This window comes from Pleurodeles waltl, chromosome 9 (genome assembly GCF_031143425.1).
Source record: "Pleurodeles waltl isolate 20211129_DDA chromosome 9, aPleWal1.hap1.20221129, whole genome shotgun sequence".
Taxonomy (NCBI): Eukaryota; Metazoa; Chordata; class Amphibia; order Caudata; family Salamandridae; genus Pleurodeles; species Pleurodeles waltl.
In genome coordinates this window covers 348238849-348259401 of record NC_090448.1, presented here as the reverse complement: position 1 = coordinate 348259401, position 20553 = coordinate 348238849, and the positions used below count along the sequence as shown (strand labels likewise).

General features: G+C 42.7%; 1 protein-coding gene across 1 annotated transcript in view; it reads left to right on the top strand.

The window, feature by feature from the left end:
* Window positions 1-2983: 2983 nt before the first annotated feature.
* Window positions 2984-20553, top strand: part of MED29 (mediator complex subunit 29) — a 38586-nt gene continuing 21016 nt past the window's right edge. The window contains exons 1-2 of the mRNA XM_069206922.1: window positions 2984-3254; window positions 17432-17490. Coding sequence (XP_069063023.1) covers window positions 3039-3254; window positions 17432-17490 — 275 coding nt within the window. The 5' untranslated portion in view covers window positions 2984-3038. The remainder of the gene's footprint in view (window positions 3255-17431; window positions 17491-20553) is intronic.

The window sequence follows — 20553 nt, the reverse complement described above, 5'->3', positions numbered from 1 at the left end:
TCTGCCACAGAAATGTGAGGAACATGTGTTTTTTTAGCCAAATTTTGAGATTTGCAAAGGATTCTGGGTAACAGAACCTGGTCTGAGCCCCGCAAGTCACCCCTCCTTGGATTCCCCTAGGTCTCTAGTTTTCAGAAATGCACAGGTTTGGTAGGTTTCCCTAGGTGGCGGCTGAGCTAGAGGCCAAAATCTACAGGTAGTCACTTTGCTAAAAACAGCTCTGTTTTCTGTGATATGTCCACGTTGTGTTTTGGGGCATATCCTGTCGCGGGCGCTAGGCCTACCCACACAAGTGAGGTATCATTTTTATCGGGAGACGTGGGGGAACGCTGGGTGGAAGGAAATTTGTGGCTCCTCTCAGATTCCAGAACTTTCTGCCACAGAAATGTGAGGAACATGTGTTTTTTTAGCCAAATTTTGAGGTTTGCAAAGGATTCTGGGTAACAGAACCTGGTCCGAGCCCCGCAAGTCACCCCTCCTTGGATTCCCCTAGGTCTCTAGTTTTCAGAAATGCACAGGTTTGGTAGGTTTCCCTAGGTGGCGGCTGAGCTAGAGGCCAAAATCTACAGGTAGTCACTTTGCTAAAAACAGCTCTGTTTTCTGTGATATGTCCACGTTGTGTTTTGGGGCATATCCTGTCGCGGGCGCTAGGCCTACCCACACAAGTGAGGTATCATTTTTATCGGGAGACGTGGGGGAACGCTGGGTGGAAGGAAATTTGTGGCTCCTCTCAGATTCCAGAACTTTCTGCCACAGAAATGTGAGGAACATGTGTTTTTTTAGCCAAATTTTGAGGTTTGCAAAGGATTCTGGGTAACAGAACCTGGTCCGAGCCACACAAGTCACCCCTCCTTGGATTCCCCTAGGTCTCTAGTTTTCAGAAATGTACAGGTTTGGTAGGTTTCCCTAGGTGGCGGCTGAGCTAGAGGCCAAAATCTACAGGTAGTCACTTTGCTAAAAACAGCTCTGTTTTCTGTGATGTGTCCACGTTGTGTTTTGGGGCATATCCTGTCGCGGGCGCTAGGCCTACCCACACAAGTGAGGTATCATTTTTATCGGGAGACGTGGGGGAACGCTGGGTGGAAGGAAATTTGTGGCTCCTCTCAGATTCCAGAACTTTCTGCCACAGAAATGTGAGGAACATGTGTTTTTTTAGCCAAATTTTGAGGTTTGCAAAGGATTCTGGGTAACAGAACCTGGTCCGAGCCACACAAGTCACCCCTCCTTGGATTCCCCTAGGTCTCTAGTTTTCAGAAATGTACAGGTTTGGTAGGTTTCCCTAGGTGGCGGCTGAGCTAGAGGCCAAAATCTACAGGTAGTCACTTTGCTAAAAACAGCTCTGTTTTCTGTGATGTGTCCACGTTGTGTTTTGGGGCATATCCTGTCGCGGGTGCTAGGCCTACCCACACAAGTGAGGTATCATTTTTATCGGGAGACGTGGGGGAACGCTGGGTGGAAGGAAATTTGTGGCTCCTCTCAGATTCCAGAACTTTCTGCCACAGAAATGTGAGGAACATGTGTTTTTTTAGCCAAATTTTGAGGTTTGCAAAGGATTCTGGGTAACAGAACCTGGTCCGAGCCACACAAGTCACCCCTCCTTGGATTACCCTAGGTCTCTAGTTTTCAGAAATGCACAGGTTTGGTAGGTTTCCCTAGGTGGCGGCTGAGCTAGAGGCCAAAATCTACAGGTAGTCACTTTGCTAAAAACAGCTCTGTTTTCTGTGATGTGTCCACGTTGTGTTTTGGGGCATATCCCGTCGCGGGTGCTAGGCCTACCCACACAAGTGAGGTACCATTTTTATCGGGAGACTTGGGGGAACATAGATTAGCAAAACAAGTACTATTGCCCCTTGTCTTTCTCTACATTTTTTCCTTCCAAATATAGGAGTGTGTGTAAAAAAGACATCTATTTGAGAAATTCCCTGTAATTCACGTGCTACTATGGTCACCCCGGAATTCAGAGATGTGCAAATAACCACTGCTCCTCAACACCTTATCTTGTGCCCTTTTTGGAAATGCAAAGGTTTTCTTGATAGCAATTTTTTACTCCTTATATTTCAGCAAATGAATTGCTGTATACCCGGTATAGAATGAAAACGCACTGCAGGGTGCAGCTCATTTATTGGCTCTGGGTTCCTCGGGTTCTTGATGAACCTACAAACCCTATATATCCCCGCAACCAGAGGAGTCCAGCAGACGTAACGGTATATTGCTTTCGATAATCTGACATTGCAGGGAAAAGTTACAGAGTAAAACGTAGAGAAAAATTGATGGTTTTTTCACCTCAATTTCAATATTTTTCTTTTTCAGCTGTTATTTTCTGTAGGAAACCCTTGTAGGATCTACACAAATGACCCCTTGCTGAATTCAGAATTTTGTCTACTTTTCAGAAATGTTTAGGTTTCTGGGATCCAGCATTGGTTTCATGACCATTCCTGTCACTGACTGGAAGGAGGCTGAAAGCACAAAAAATTGCACAAATGGGGTATGCCCCAGTAAAATGCCAAAATTGTGTTGAAAAATTGGGTTTTCGGATTCAAGTCTGCCTGTTCCTGAAAGCTGGGAAGCTGCTGAGTTTAGCACCGCAGACCCTTTGTTGATGCCATTTTCAGGGGAAAAACCACAAGCCTTCTTCTGCAGCCCCTTTTTCCAATTTTTTTGAAAAAAACGAATTTTTCACTGTATTTTGGCCAATTTCTTGGCCTCCTTCAGGGGAACCCACAAAGTCTGGGTACCTTTAGAATCCCTAGGATGTTGGAAAAAAAGGACGCAAATTTGGCTTGGTTAGCTTATGTGGACAAAAAGTTATGAGGGCCTAAGCGCGAACTGCCCCAAATAGGCAAAAAAGGGCCTGGCACAGGAGGGGGAAAAGGCCTGGCAGCGAAGGGGTTAAAACACTATTATGCCGTTTTTTCTCGGAGTGCCTTCTGACCGAGCGGTGCTCAATCAGCGCGCACTGTGATGACGTACAAGTGTGCGCGGCCAATCGAAATGTACGTTCTTTGGTTGGGACAGGATCATCCGGCGAGGAGTGAGAGATGGCGTCGCAGCAGATGCAGGGCCAAATGATATCAATGAATGCTCAGATGATGAACGTGGCACCAGGTCCCAGTGGGGGTCCTGCACCACCGGGGGCACAACAGCACCTATTTTCGGGTCCAATGGGCCCAGTTCAGCAGCCGCAGCAGCTTCAGGATTTCGACCCGGTGCAAAAGTACAGGCTACTTATACCACAACTGAAGGAAAGCCTGCAGGTAAGAAGCTTCGCCGGTTACGAGAGCCGGGCCTCGAAACTGAAGCAACAATGTGTGGGCGGAACCTAGCCCCCCCTAGTTAGTACCTGTGACCTGGTCTGTAACCTGGACCCCAGGTTCCGATCTAGTTTTCATTCCTAACACTTGTGAACTCTGATAATTGTAGTCTTGAATTTATACTTTAAATTAACCAAGTTGTACAAACAGTTAATGTCAAATTGGTTCTCCGTAGCTCAAAGCTTTTTGTTCGGGTAATATGGGGCTTTCTGGTTATCATAGCCCCGCCACCTGCAGACGTGTGGGAGGTACGAGGAAGAGCGGACAACTTGCTGTGGTGCATTTTGACAGATATTCTCTTCGTTTCCGGACACTATTTTACAGGCAGAGCCTAGCCAAACGAAATGATCTAGCCAAGAATTGTGATCAGCAATCTGATTTAGCCATCCCCCTGGCTTTAAACACATATCGCTCAGAAAATATTCTGATAATTCGCCTTTGTGGGGGAGTAATAAACCTAGAAAAGGGTGTGCTAAAGACGGCATATCCGTCAAGAGCTCCCTTCTGCATAGCCCAGCGGATGAGTTTAAACCTGTATGTCGATAACTTTCTTTTTGGGTGTTGACGTTGCAGGTACGACAGAACATTTTGGGGCCAAACTTGTAAGACCTTCATTTTAAGAGCCACCTGCTCGCACTTTGGAAAGAGGAGGCGCATTGGCTTTCTCTCAAACATACAGTATGTTGACGATGGAATGGTCTAAGTAAGTATTAATCTCAAAACAGTGGACACAGTGTTAACTATGTCCCGTAACCTGCTACTTTAAAATATAAGGTTCAGTAGCCTCAAACGTGTATCGTAATACATGTGTTCATATTAATAGAAGAAAAGACTCTCCCTGGAGTAAAATATTGTGACCTCAGCTGCAAGAGTCGAGAGTATCACCTTTGTAAATAAATCGTAAAATAAAAAAGTGCCCTTTGTTGATATACTATGGTGACCGTGTGACGAGTTGGCAGGTGCAGTATGATCCCATTGCACTTAATCAATTTCACGAGGTCTACATTGACTGCAAAGTGTGTTCAACAGTAACACCACCAGAGAACGTGATTTGGAAGTCTTCTAAAGATCAACGTTATAGTTTCACCTTTAAAACACCGAGGTAGCTTATGGTTGTTTGCCACCCACGACGAAACACATGTAAAATAAGCAGACTGTCTCTAAAAGTGGCTGAAATCGCAAAGGACTGTGGGTTGTAGTGCACTAGGATGAGATGAGAAGTCACCCATTATCTTTGCATGATGATTCTCCCCCATACTAAGTCCATGGTGCCGATGTTCTTTCACAGTTGTCTAAAACACTACTTAATTGCAGGGGGTAAGAGGATGCTAACGTTTTATTTTGTGATAAGCGAATATTGAGAAGGAGATGGCAGTTAGGGAACAGATAATTAACCAATGCTGTCATGGGCGCCCCTGAAATGATAGATCGAGCTACGTGTAATATTTTAGGTGCGGAAAAAACCCTTAATTGCGCATCTCGGGTATTTGTGTGGAGTTTGGGTCTTGTTGAATGTTTCCATTGTGCTAGGATAGTAATGGGTGGATGACCTTTATTTCTTTCTGAGACCGTCTTTAAAATGCACCAATTTTCTGTCTAGAATAATATTTTTTGTCTGGACGGGCACCTTCACTATAATGCTCACATTCCTATTCATTATTTAAAACGTATTGAACCCTGTGTTCCAAGAAATGTTTTTAAAATGCCTTTAGGCTAGTGCATCAAAAAGATGCTGACTTCTCAAAAATCAAGTAGTACAGAGTAAAGGTTAAATACCATGAAAGCTCAAATGCAAAGTTCATAGTCAGAATTCTGAATTATATTAAGTCCCATGTGCGCAACAATCAGCATCCATATTGAAAATTTAACCCCAGCTTAAAACGTCGGGGGGGGCGTTGGAATTGCACAGGCGCTAGTGTTTATGTATAACCATCTTGGTGCTCATCCTTTCTGTTACTCCACTTTTCAAGAGTCACTTAGTATGAATAAGACTAACAAAGAAAAGGAAACACTTAGATATCGGTTATCCTCTGTATAGGAAAGTGGCTCTTTTGATGTGGTTAACCCTCGCCCACACCCAATTTTTGTGTGATATATGAACAGAACACCTTGTTTTTTGTAAACTCGCCAGAAGGGGCGAGTAGGTTAAAAAAAAAAATCTCAACCTGATAAAATATGGCTCGCCATAGGGAGTGGGTGAGTAGAATTTTTGACGCTTGTTAAAAGCAACAAAAAAAAAGGAGGGGAAGAAGTGGGACATAATTAATAAGCAACAATTTACACGGTAAACACTAGAATTGCTCACCTGTGCATTGGTATATTAATCACAAAACCATCAGTCTGTCTTTACACACAAGCTCAAGACCTGTTTGCATAATGCCCTTGGCTAGGCTAGATTTTGTGATTTACCATACATACAGCACAGTATTGTACATTCTAGCATTCTTAAACATTCATATTTCAAACCAGTGCTGTACACTTTGGCATATTGGTGCGTATCACAATATATGCACAGTCAAAAGCATAAACATATGATGAAGTGCAACCAACAAAACAATTTGTCTCCACTCTTCCAATAGTTTGTATATATCTCCGTGGCTTTTAAACAGTTGTTTGGGTAAAGTCCATAGTCAGCGGTAGCCCTTAGGTGCAGAGCACAAACTGAAGACCTCTGTCTTCGGCTCTTTTGTTCTGTATGCTTCAAGTTATTCCAATGATTGCCCCTTAATTTGTTAGAAGTTCACCCAAAACAAGGTTGACTCCTTTCGGCCTTTATAGCATAGGCTTCATCAGGACAGTGGAAGAAGGAAGAATATATTGGCCTATTCTTGCAGGAAACTATTGCTGTTAAAGCAAGGAAGACCTAATTAAGGAAATTTTCCAGTACACTATCACTGCCTTTTGTTGGTCTAACTGTATAGACACCCAAAACACCTGAAGTGCAAGTCAAGACATAAACCTACTAAAATGTATTTACACTACAAGCAGCAATATGGTGCTTTGATGGGGGCATGCCGATCATACATTATTGAGGAAAAAACCAAACTGCTCAAGCTTGCCCGTAGTGGACAGCACGGGATGCGCAAAACTGAGAGCAAAAATAGGTACTCATATTTCCTTTCTCTATATCAGACTGTCCACTGTGACACCACCGTGCACGAGCAAACCGAAAACCTAGGGGATTAATTTACTTGCCCAGTGCTGCAGGAAACTACTGCTGTCAAAGCGCCATCTCCTATGGCATCATATCTATCCAAACCCAGTTGCAGTCACAGTGATATCTCTAAAATACTTCAGAGGTTACATCAGGGTGTTGGTATACACCTTCCAAAACCGGCATACACTGATCACGCCGTGAGATGCCTTTCCTGGTCTGCATGTTAATAGAGGGATTAAATCAGTAGATGGGCTGGCTGCAGCCTCAAGCCCAAATGCTGCAATCCCCTGGCAGTAAGGGAAAGATGATGCTGTGAGCGGGGGAAAACAAGTAAAACTGCAGGCTCAAATGACCAGTGGTAACCATCACAAAGGTCCCCGAGTCTCTCCTAATGATGCAGCGATTTATTTTTGAGAAGAAAAAAAAAACACAGCTGGGACTCGCACACATTCACGGGGAAACCAAGAGTAAGCAAGGGCGACATGTTAACAGCAGTGCACCACATACTACACACTTTCTTACACATCTTGTAGCACATTACCTTAGTCGTCTTGTTTTAAACATGAACACAAGAGAAATCAAAATGAATCCTCCACCTTCCTATTGTTTAACACATTTCTGGTTTATGGTAGAATTGTCCAACTACCCCTATAAATCAGAAGATAGTTGAAAGGTTATGTAGTGTTTAAGGACCTCATCTCATTCAGGTTGTTCAGGCCTTTAGTCACTGTGTTGTATTTCTCAATCAGTTGTGCCTCTGTTACAGCCTCTGTAGCTTATTTTTTAAAACATACAACACTCTCTAACATTTGTTTCTGTGTGGTTCTATTTTGAAAATGTTCAACTAGAAGTGCACCAGCTAGTCCACATCGAATTCTTGGCATATGTTATAATGTTCTACATTTTACTGGCTGAATAGTTTGCCCTATATATGGGAGTCCTTAGGGACATTGGATGCAGTAGACAACCTGTTTTGTGTTACAGTTCAAAAACTTAGCTTGTCTTTCTGTTATGCCTTTGATGTTGTTGTTTTTTTTTTTTATTTTGTTTTTTTTAATCACTAGCTTACACTACACTTATTACATTTAAAGTGACAGTTTATTGCGGGCAATCCTAGAATTTCTCCTGATTTACATTTTCTTTTCTGTAGGACGTGATGCTCTCACTATGTGGTTGTGTAGATTTTTACCCTTTCTCAAGGAAAAAATAATGGTTTTGGGGTGTTTAGGGGTCGCAAGATCCTCCAATATTTCTGTATTATGTTCTTTACTTTGTTTTCGTTAGGGTTATATGTAAGGACACATGTCAACGGACTGTCTTCTTGGCTTATTTTTGGGGACAGAAATTTCTTGCTGGGTGTAAACCAGGCACATTTAGGCACATCTTTAGCCAGTTTCTTTGGATATCCTCTATTCACCAGTTTGTTGAGTAAGTGCTGGCATTCTCAGAGTAGTCTTCTTTCTGTGAACAATTCCTCAGGATACAGAGAAGTTGCCTATTCAATTCAGTTGTATTTGTATAGCACATGGCTACCCCACTTGCCTACCAGCACTACTTGCAACACAACCCTTCCTTTACTTAATGATATACCAGTGTCTTCAGCTCGCATTAGAAAAGGTGGGTTTTTAGCGATTTTCTGAAGGAAGTTTCTAACTGCTGACTTCTCAAAGTTATTAGAAGTGCGTTCCAGAGTCTAGGTCCGAGAAATGAAAAAGAGCGACCTCTGTTCCTTGCTCTTTTGATCTTGGGCACCATTGTGAGTCCTTGACTACTCGCAGAGTCCTTCCTGGAGTGTATGGCAAGAGAAGGAACCGGAAGATGTGGTGGCCCTTGCCATGGATGGCCCTGTGCAATACATAGGGTCTTAAAATAGATCCTTTTTTGACTTGGTAAACAATGTAGGGCTGACAGGGCAGGTCTAGCTGTCTGATTCTTTGTCAATTTATGCAGGATTCTTGCAGAAACGTTTTGTACCACTTTTAGCCTACTGATCACATACTTAGGGCCCCCAAAATACAGGGAGTTGCCATAATCAAGGCGGGAGTTTATTACACTCTGTACTACTAGCCTTCTAGTGGCGAATAGTAGCATTTTTAAAGAATTCCCTTGCATATCTTAAGATGCCAAAGCATGAATCTTCCAGTTTTGTAGCCTGTGTCTCCATCGTGAGCTTATGGTCTATCCAGACACCCAGGCTTTTCACAGCTTGGGTGGGCACAGGATGTTTGCCCAGGTAGTCTGGCCACAGGAGTTCTAGCCACCTTTTGCTGTTGTTGCCTACCACCAAGACCTCACTTTTGTTACAGTTAAGCTTCAACCTACTGCTGGACATCCAGTCTGTAACTTCCCTGAGGTACAAGTTTAGTTGGGAGGTATTTTGGCTAGTGTTGGAGGTGAGGGCCAGAATAATCTGTCATCTGCATATGACACTAAGACAAGCCCATGCGAATGAACAATCTCTGCTAGGGGGTGAACATATACTTTGAATAGTGTAGAGCTGAGTGAAGAGCCCTGTGGGGCACCGCATGATGGAGATAAGAGGCAAACAATTCTTGTGAGACTTGGTAACTCTTGTCAACTAAAAAAAAAAGCTTCCAGCCATTTGATGGGGGTTCCCGTAATGCCGACCTGTAACATTCTTAGAATAATTATGGGAAGCGATACAGTATCAAAAGCTACGCTCAGGTCCAGCATGATCATTGCTGTTGAACCACCCTGATCCACAATGGAATGAAGTTCCTCCGTAGCTGGTAGTAATGCTGTTTCTGTACTATAGCCAGACCTGAAACCTGTCTCGTGGGGTGGAGAATATCATGCAGTACCAGAAAGCTGGACAGGTGCTTGTTAACATGTCTTTCCAGAGTTTTGTTTACTATCAGGAGAAGGGAGATTGGTCTGTAGCTATCCACCAAATCAGGATCAGCCGTTGCTTTCTGTTGAAGTGGCTTCATAATTGCGTGTTTTATAGGTGTTGGGAATATGCCCTGTTTCAAGCGAGTGGTTAAGGATGTTTGTGAGGGTATCTAGTATGGCAAAGCCACCCTGGCCCAGAATATCAAATGGAGTTGGATCACAAGGAGAGCCTGATTTGATGGAGTTCAAAGTGGATTTCAAAGTTTCACTGTTCAGCTTAGGGAAGGCTTGTAGGATGGGACCGGAGTGTTGCCTTCCTTGATCTTTAGTGCTGGACTGGGGGTAGGTGGGACAGGAGTTATTTTTGCTGATAAAATGGTTGGCAAACATGTTACAACGTTCTGTAGAGTCCGGAAGACCCGTAGAGCCACATGGGGAGTCATAAAATTGTTAACTACAGAGAAAAGTTCCTTAGATGAGTTTGAGGCAGTCTGTATTTTTTTCTTGCAGGTACAGGATTCTGACCTGCTTGATTGCTTGTTTATACCTTTTTTGGGTCTATTCTAAAATATCTTTTGCTATTATTGCTATGAGCCTTCCTCCACTCGCTCTTATTCTTTCTTGCCTCTCTTTTTAATTAAGTTAATTCTGGTGTGTACCATTGTGCTCAGCCTTTAGACTGATTAGGTTTAGGAACTTTGAGCTGGGCTCTAGTGAGTTAATGATCCGTTTCTCAAAGGTGCTGTATCCCTCTGAGGTTTTACCCTTTTGGGCTGGGCAGCCTGACAATCATTTATATTTAATTTGGACCACATGTGCCTGGGTTTCTGTGGAGGAGGCTGTTTTTCAGCTGTACCTGAGATCTTGAGTTAAACGGGACTAAGTGATGGTCACAGATTAACCACAGTATAGGGAGAGCCATCCGAGACAAGATTGCTCAAATTGGTGAAAACAGGGTCTAGAAAGTGACCTCTATTATGAGTGAGTGACTTCAAGATTTGGCGTAAAAGTAGAGCTTCAAGGTCTTGTGTTGGAGCTCTTGCAGTTTCACATCCATTATTTTGAAAGTGCATATTCAAGTCACCTAAGAGAGTAAAGTTTGCTTTTTGCAGACTTCATTCAGCTAAAGCCTCTGGTAAAGCAAAGTCAAATTGAGATACTGTTCCTGGGGAATGGAATAAAAAGATCCCAAAAGAAAGTAAACGTAGGTGCAAAATCAAGGGAGAAGTGACGGCTTTCACAACCCGTTATTAATATGGGGGTGATGGAGGCCAAAAATGTATTTTTGGAATATTATGGCCACTCCTCCCCGCCGCTTGTCTTCTCTATTTTACCATACAGTAAGTTATCTTTTAATGTTCGTGGGTGGCCACTTGAAAAATGTAAAAGTGTATTGCGGGCAGTGGGTTTGGTCAACAGGCTAACTTCAAACGGTCTCTGTAAATCAAAGAAGTTAATTCTGTTCTTATTGTAAGTTATGCCTTAAGCCATCCTAGAAAGGAGTCGGGGGTGTTCTTACTGCCTTCCCTAATTAGTAGGATGTCCTCAACGTAACTGAACTAATGCATAATGTTTACTCTATACAGGCTGTCTTCTGTGTTTATCAATTTTTTCTCGAAGTATGCCATAACCAAATTCGCTACCTCCGGTGCGAAGCTGCATCCCATCGTTAATCCCTTCACTTGAATATATAGGTCATCAAATGAAAAAAAGTCTATATGTATTTTTTTCAAAAACATATACTTGCCAGGTCAACTAGAAATTCTGTAGGGACTATGAGCGGTCTGTGTCTAGAATCTAAAACATCTTTTATGACTTAGTGCCTTATTCTGTAGTATATTAGTTCTAAGGGACTCGATGTCTAACGTGAATAGGATTTGTTCTGTGTCACCAAACTGAAGGCCTTCCACTTTATTGATGACATCCATTAAATCTCGTAAGTTTGCTCGTGTCTCTGCTACGTATGGCTTGTGGAAAGTGATTATATTTTGAGCGCAGAGTTCAAGCACGGAGCTGCATGCTGAAATGATCAGCCTGTCTGGCAGACTGATAGGATTTGTAAGCTTTCCTAAGGCAGCAAGCTTCGAAGGTTTGATGTCTTAGAAATGCGAATCTGACTCCCCTCACATTTGGCACATGGGGAGGTTGGAAAATTGGCTGGTCAAGTAGGAGTGCTGCACCCATCACACAGGCTAGTACCAACCCCCAAGGTGGGCTAAGGCAAGGCGGGCACGATTTTTCAGAACTTGGCATCTTCTTGGTGGCAGACATAGGTATTCTGGGACACGGTTATGCCCAGGAGTAGTGACCCCAAGGGTCATCCAATTGGCTACTACACACCCCTAAATTCAGTATTTAGGGGAGCCTCTGGCACCAGAGAAGCAGATCCCAGTGACTTAAAAAGACAAAGGACACCAAAGAGCTGCAACAGCAGAAGAGGAGAAAAGAAGCCGCTGACCTGGTGCCAACCCTGCCTACCTGTCTGCATCCCTTGTTGAATCTACACCAAAGTCAACTCGTCCTGCAGCTGTGACTCCAGCAACCCAAAGGACTGCCTTCCTTCAATAGACTCAAGACCTCCTGCAAACAGTGGGCCTGTTCTCCAAAGAAGGGGCTCTGGAACTGCCAAAACCCGACACCTAAAGTCACCACTGCATGTACCGTCCCTGACCCGAGGTGAAGTGGACCGCCGGGGCCAACAAAGCTCCATAGAGTTGAGTCTGCTATGGTTTTAGTCCTCCTGGACACCCCACGTTTGTAACCTACCTGTTGGTTTACCTCAACTGGCCTCGTAGCCAGACCCTGCAGCCTTTTTCCACAGAGATCGATCTCCATTGAACTACATTGGACATGATGCCATGCTACACCTCTGCACCCGACCGCCCTAGTGCTTCCTGGCGTGATGTGTTGGTGTGGCCCTGACCCTTGTCCAGTACTCACCTTAAGTACTGGAGATTGGTCTGGTAAATTGTCATACAGTACCTGATTGCAGAACTTGTTTTTCCTCCCATAGGATAACACTGCCGAAATTGCAGTGTCCACTTTTTAAAGTGAAAAGAGTTCCTATTTAATAACTTGCTTACCTGAACGATTTTTCTCTGATGCCTAAACACATAGAAAAATACTTACTATTTAAAAAAAATAAGGGTGGATCTCCGTCTTGAGTTGTGTGTCTTTTATTAACTATTGTTTATATTTGTAGATGTCTTGCACGCCTATGTGTTAAGCCTAAGGCTGCTCGACCACACTACCCCTAAATAGAGCACTTTGAGATTGCATGGCAAGCCCTCTCCACTCACTGGGGAACCCCTTGACCCTTTACACAGTATTCACATACCACATAAAGGGCCAGCTTACTACACTTTGGGTATGTTAAACTTCTAGAACAGGGTCAATTCATTTTGTGAACTGTTACGTCCTCTTTTCTATGTTAGCATCCATATTGACTTAAAGTGGAGACTTAAGCAAAATATTAAACACATTCTACACATTAGTTTACACTTGTTTCAAGCGTGTTCATATATTTGTATAGTGCTGTATTAGATAATTAAGTGTTTATTTTTCTGGAATGTAAATCTTAAAAGCACTTTAACATCCCTATGTAACCAGTTGAAATGGATCAACATTGTCGTTTTCACATGTCAGACATGCATCTCATTATTTTGTTTATAAAGATAATCTGCACCACCAGGGGTACAGTTAGTTTTCCATAAAAGCATTAAGTCATTGCAAACTGGATAACACCAAGAAGGAAGTTGCAAAAGCTAAGATCGAAACGGTTCATAGTACATTTTATGATGCAGTCACGTAACTGATCAAGATTTGAGAACATTCATTGTGTCACAAACTGATAGGAGCTAGTGAATTAATTCAGACGGGGGAAAATGTATGCTTTTGTTTTTTTCCCCCAAGTGTGAAAAGGGTGGTTTTGATTTTAATATCAAGGGGTATAGAACTTAGAGCAAGGGTTGCAGCACCAAGGAAGGAAGTGTGTATGATTGAGAGGTGTTTTTGAGTCAAGGTACTTAAAGTTCTATAAGATGTTCATGTTTGCTCTCAAATCTCAATAAGCTATGCTGTTTTATTACCCAGAAACTATTTGTATTGCGAGTGCATGCTTGCAGTCTTATTCAAAATCCAGCGTGGTTCTACTAGTAGTGGGCTACACCTGTGCATGCACCAGGTGGTGTCGGTAGTCTGTTGATGCATAGGAATTCTTAAAAGACAATATTAGGTCGTTCCCCGAGGTATACCTTCTAAAGGTGGGGATGAGGAAAAAGAATGGTTAAGAGATTTAAGTGCTGTACACAACTTCTGCTACTATTATTCAGTTTAATGGTACTGAATGTAACAACTTTGAGAGGATGGAAGGCTAAGTTGGATTTACTGAGATTCCCAAACTTTTGTCCTGCCAATCACCACAAATTTCGTCGGTGAGAGCTCAAGGTCACAATCCATCTTGCCACCATCTATGCCTAGTGGTCATGATATATAGCTAATGAGAGTTGTTGTGCATTGTTTACAAAGAGTAAGGAAGAGGTATCTCGGCTGAAAGACACGTTAAGTATAACAACGTGTGTTGGTGCTCGATACATTTTGAAGATTTCAGTTGTTTAAAAATGTGATTCTCCAACTTGTAACCCTACTTGCCTTTGACGGGCTCAGTTTACCCCGCATTCCTTTACCTTTTAAGGCACTATGCAGTTCTGTGGAGCTCACCATTCTCCCAGTACTTATCGTCTGCTCACATATGACCTATCTGCGTTCTAGGGCACACATCAGTATACAGCCGCACTTGAGCTCCTCTTAGAATTTTGTCTTCCTGACCAGCATATAAAAGAGGAACTTTTTGCTAATAAAACACTTAAAAATATGTATTTATGTTATTGTATTCCAGCTCAAATTACTCCGAACAACACAGTATCAAAAGTAACATACTGCAGTATCAAGATGAGTACAAAATATATCAAACAAATTGCTGTGCCAGTCTGATTGCCATTTGTGGGTTTTTGTCCGGTCTGTGTGTGTATTCAGCTATACACACATTCCTCTGAGCTCTCTGTATACTGCTCCTCTGCCCTTGTTCCCTTTATATCTTACCACGCGGTATACCTCTTGGACCCCTCACTATCAGTTTATTCCAACGCATATTACAAAGTGTGACTTCTTGTATTTTGTGTTAGATTGTGTGGCTTAGATAGTATGCATTTTCGATTATTTTGTCTGGAAAACCTCAGAACAACAAGTTCCACCTCCATTTCTGAAGTCACTTAAAGATTGCAAATCACCAGCAACTCCACTACTACTTGGCCTGCAGAAGGAAGCATGTATCTTCCTAGTTGAAAGGATCTTTTGGCTGCAGAACTCAGCAAGCACTGTTAAAACTACAAGGTCTGGTGCTGCCAGCATTTTGGTTTTGTCAATATTTATTTTGTCGATGTTTGTGCAAAACCTGATTTTTGGGGAAAATGCCTGGCTCCCGGGCAGACTTCTAAAAACAAAACAAAAAAGTCTGGATCTGGGAAAACCACTCTCTTCATGGTCACCCAAGATCTACTGCTACTATCTACTACCCCCTCTTCCCCCCCCCCCCCCCCCCCCCACACACACACACACACTTTAAACCGGGTTGAACTGGCAGTCCTGATTGATTTATTTAACTTACCTATATCCTATATGTCACTAGTATGTGTTACACAATTTACCTAGGGCCTGGAATTTTAATTACCCCAGTAGACTAAAGCACCTATTGTCTATTAATTACAGTAGTAGTGCAAATATGATTTCAAGCCTACCATGTGTAGTCTAACTGTAGCAGTGTAAAACAACAGTTGAACCATTTTAACAGGTCAAATTTCTTTTTTTTAAAAAGATCTCACCTGTGTGGGCCTTGCAGCCCACAAGGCAGGGCGGATTGTATTTAAAAATAGGACACTTGGAACTTTAATGGTAACATTCTTACAGTGGCCAGCAACCAAAAGCTATTTTGATGTAATTTTTTTTTTTTTTTACTGTGGTTTCCTAAATAAGACAGCTAGGCCTGTCAGATTACAGATTGAAATCCTAATACTGTATCTCAATATGCAATACAATACAGTTCTAAAGTGCTCGGCTGGCTCTGAAGAGGGGCCTCTGCGCTAGGAATGGGACTATTTAGAAGCATAACTATTTTAATGGTCATTACAAATCTAATTCAATTGCGAAGTCAGAGTTTCAATAAATATTAGGGAATAGTAACTGTAGAAAGTTACCCTTTCCTGAACTGAAGTTCCTCGAGGGTACTTTACATTTTCTCCAACTTATCCTAAGCACTGATTAGTATTTCAAAAGGTGTGAAATTCCTTCCAGGAACTACACAATAGGTTTATTGTGGTTGACAGGTCGACCTGAATGGGCAGAGGTGACTCCTCTAAACCTCCCAGAATATGCATTGTGGTGGCTGCTGGCATCTTTTTTTGACATTATCAAATCCTGCTGGAAGGGTCTGCTGAGGGTCAGTTTCTGAGAGGTTCTAGCCTTGCAGTTTGGGCTTGACCATTCCTATTGGAACATGGTCAAGACTGATTTGCATATGGCAGATTCTAAAATGAGGTGCGTAGTGGGCAAAGGAACAATGGTTTAAGATGCTCTTGAGCGATTGCCAGTGGTTAGATAAACTGCACGCATTCCTCTCATCACCCTTTGCGTGTTTGATTTTTATGCCTTCTATGGCCAAGTGTGCACCCAGATGTGGGTCTCTTGCTCACTGTACCACTGGAACCAAGCTGCACCTGTCTGACAGGTCTCAATCAGGGCAAAACTGGTCTTGTGTTGCTTGTGTTCCGGTTCACAGAAGACCTGGCTTGGCAGTTCAGGCTAGAATGTTCTCATTGGAGCAGGGTCAAGACTAATTTGTGTATGCCTGCTGCTAATACTCTGGTGGTCCGTGATAGAGCAAAGCTTCTTCCGAAGACTTGCCTGCCTAGTTCAGTGCTAGAACCGCATCTTTTTATGGTTTTATAATTTAATGCTATACTGACTGCTTTCTGGGCATTGGCATGCCACTGTTTTGCACACCCACATTTACTGATGTCTGCCACCTGGTTTAAATCAAACAAATGGCAATATAATTTGTGTTCAAAATGGCATGTATATGTTTTTCTGTGACCATGAGCAATAGATGAAATCCTAAGTGGAACCCATCTACATGTTTTAAAACTACGTACATCTGTATCAGTTTGACTGACATTGTTAGCTCTAAGAGATGCAGGCCTTAATTCTAGAATGTGCCTTATGATGGCATTCAAGAACTTGCATTTTTCAACCCACTTCTGAAGTACCGCCCATAAGGACGGTGATAATTGCAGCTGTTACTACATCTGGTGATACTATTGCTCATTATAATACACTTCTGTAACAACTACTGTATTTGATTTCAGATATCCTTTCTTTTCAGCTAGTATTTAAGCCAATTCCCGTCAGTGACTTTCTTATCCATGTAATACCTTTAAACTGACACTTCCATCTAAACATTTGCTTCTTTTGTTGGTGAAAAGAGAAACGTTTCACTATTGTCCCAAAGGACCTGATGGGCTATGCAGCCCACTACCATGGGTGTCTATGCCAAACCTTGCTGTCCCACCTACGTGGTATTTACTCTATGTATTTTTTTCTAATGCTTTTAGTTTTTAATTTTAAGAAAGGTGGGTGCGGTCTTGAAAGCTTAACAGTTTATCCGTAAAAGTGATTACATATGTCCAATGAGGAGATTGCTGACCTCCAAGCCTTTCTCAAGACTGGAGTTGCACTGGTAATCGAGATATGCTTTTTAGAGCATGCAGGATGTGTATTAACATGTGATGGGGTGGCTGCTTGTAAGAATCAAAGTGGATGGACAGTAGTCCGAGCTGAAAGTGGCGGGGTGTTATGATTACAAGTCCATAGGGAAAAAAGGTGAATTGTTACTGGAAGGTGATATTGTACAGTTTTATAAAGAATTGTTAAATTGTCAAAAGGCTTTAACTTAGGGAGTGAGTTGTGACACAACATGATACAGTTGTTGGAAAGAAGATTTCTATTTGGGAAAGATGGTGATGAACTTATTTTTTTTCATCTACTATTTGTGTTCCAGAGTTTAATGAAGATTGCAGCTAATAATTTGATACAGAACACCAACATTGATAACGGACAGTGAGTACAACGCCATTTTATTTAAGAGTTTTTAGTACAAGTTAAGATTATCTTTTGGGTTTAATATCTCCACCTGCTATGGCAAATATTTTTAAGTATATTTCTGAACAGTACACCAGTCGACAAACCATTAAAGTCGGAGGCAGTGTGAGACTTTTTTCCCAGGATTGTTGAGTAGTTTATATTTAGCAGTCTCTGGTACTAATGTGCTCCTGTTGACTGACTAAGTTGTTAAATTTGTATACTTGGACCATCTTGATTAGCTAGGTTGGGAAATTGAGGTTTAAACTACGAGTTGATTAAGTGTAGAGTTCAATTCCTCAGACACACCATAAATACATCTAGTTTTTATTCTGCTATATCTTCCAAAGGGAAAATAAGTCTTTATTTACTTATAGAACATGCAGGGAGTTAGTGACCACCATAAAATATCCCAACACACAATCCCTTCTGTGCATAGTGCTTATGCAGCATGGGGTTACCGTTGAAATAACATCGGGGCAAATGGACTGTTTACCCATAGGGAAAGATTGACTTATTGGGTAGCTGCTGAAAACTTTGAATTTCTCCTACTTTCCTTTTCTTTACAGCCCTTGCTTTTCTGCCACTTTACATTTAATTTGTAAGTTGCGGTGTTCGTTATTATTGGTAGACTTTATATGACAATTTGTGCAACAGGATTTGGTTTGTGGGTCGGGGCTTGTTAGGCAATCAGCTGTGCTTCCTACTTCGCTTTAGCGGCAAGGGTAATGGAAAGAATAAGCCCCAGACAAACATGTCCTTGATTGCACAGATATAGCCGGCAAAGTAAATGATAATGACTCTGAAACCAAGTTACTTATCTCTGAGGTGATGGCTTTTACCCATGAGCTTGGCGTAAAAAAGGACCTGTTGGTGCACCAGGTTAATTTATTATCTATACGTATATATTACCTAGTGGTAGTCGCCACTAGGTTGTTATAGTTGGCACCTAGATTCTATAGAAAAAGCTGTTTTTTGCTTGCCTATATCTTTGGCGTCTCTTGACGAATCTCTATGAAATTTTCCCCAAAGTCGCGTGAGCTGCTGTCTGGAAAATTTCGGGGTGATCCGTCAAGCAAGGACCGAGATAAAAGGTGGGTGAAAATTCAAGCTTTTCCAATGTTAATTCCTATAGGAAAAATTGAACAACGATGGCGCAAAAACCAGTGGACGGAATTACCCCAAATGTGGCAGAATGGTAGCTCTTGGTCCAGAAAGAGACCTTTTTTATTATTTGGTGTAAATCTGTTCAGTAGTTTTTGAGAAATGTAAGAAAATCAAAATTTGTGTATAAATAGGGACACAAAGGATTTTCGACCCCCTCCCGATCTCGTGCAGAGATCTGATTGGCTAATAACACTTCTACAACAGAAGTGTTGTCAACCATCTTGGGACTCTGCTTCAAAATAATAAAAAAATGCAGAAGGGGCCAGGGTACGAACCTCTGGTGGTGGGGTCTCAAAGGGACCCTCTCGGGGCTAAAAAGTATTTTTTTTAATTTTTATTATTTTATTTCACAGTCGGATCTGGCGTAAATAAAATGAAAAGAAAAGTTCTCCCGTGTTTCCTTATTATAAAGCCCCCCGGTTGGCCAAGTTCTGAAAGCATTTTGTTTTTAAATGTGGGGGGGGGGGGGGGGGGGGAGATCCAGGACCCCCTCCCGCTGACCACCCCCTCCCCCAGGGCTTATATTGTTTATGCGGGGTGGAGCATGCAGTACCCTCCCTGCCCCCAACCCCCTAGAGACCGTCACCTCCACAGGGCTGTTATGATATGCGGATTGCCTGACCCACTCCCGTTGCCCCCCTCCCCCCCCCACCTCCCCTGGGGGGATCACCACCCTCAGGACTTCTTTATAGATACCGATACCCCCCCCCCCCCCACCGGACACCCCCTGGTGGCCGCCACTCCCAGGGTCTGCTCGTGCTATGTCTCGGAGTGCCCACCCCTGGGACATAGCTGTTTGCTGTGGCGCAGTTGCAGTGCTGAAGCCAAGTGACAGCAAACACTCTGCTGTTTGACAGCGGGACCCTTCAACAAGTAGGGAGCTGCTGTCAAAGCAGCTCCGTGCTTGCTGAAGCAGTGGCACTGCAGGGGAAGCCCTAAGGCTTCCCCTGCAGTGTCAGGTAGCCGTAAAGGGCATTTAAAAATAAATAAAACAATATTTATAAAAAATAAATTAATAGGGACTGTGGGGGAGCCCTTGAGGGCTCCCTCGCAGTCTTAGAAAGCCCATAAAGGGCATACATTGGGAAAAAAAAAAAAAAAACACAATCCTCATAGCTCAGTGTGAACTTTGCAGACCTTCACATTGAGCTTTGGGGGTTCAAGTCCAGCTGGACTCAATTTTTTCATTTAGTAGTAGTAATATGTATTTTATTAAAAATAATTAATACATTTTTTTTTATTTTAAATTGAACACAAATCTTATTCTGAGATATCATAGCCTTAAACTCTTACCCTCTTACTTTCTTTCTCTTCTTCAATCAATTTCTCCCACTCAGGCACTCACGCACTCACTCACAGACCCACTCGCGCGCACACACTGATGCACCCACTAAAACACTGATGTATGTTCTATTACACCCAGACAGACAATCTGACAGCAACTTTCAGCCTATATGCACCCTCCCATCTATTCTCACACCGAGAGAGGCCACAGCCAACTTGCGCTGCACATGGCCAAAGGCCCTTGTACAGCATGGGGTTGAGTGGTTAGGGGTAGTTGGCTGCAGGGTCTGGCTGCAGGCCAGGTCTTGTGGGCAACCTTCTTTGCTCACAGGTGAGTGCCATTCATGGTGCAAGTTTGGGTGCTTGTAGGGAGTTGGCCTCGGCCAGAGCCTGTGGCGCGGCAGTGATTGGATTAACGCATAGTAATGACAAGTTCGATGGCATATGTTGCTGCAGATACACATGTTTGGCACAGTCCGCTGCCTGGTGTTGGGCTCGGAGTATTACAAGTTGTTTTTCTTCGAAGAAGTCTTTTTGGTCACGGGACGGAAGGACTCCTCCCTCCTCGGCTCCATTGCGCATGGGCGTCGA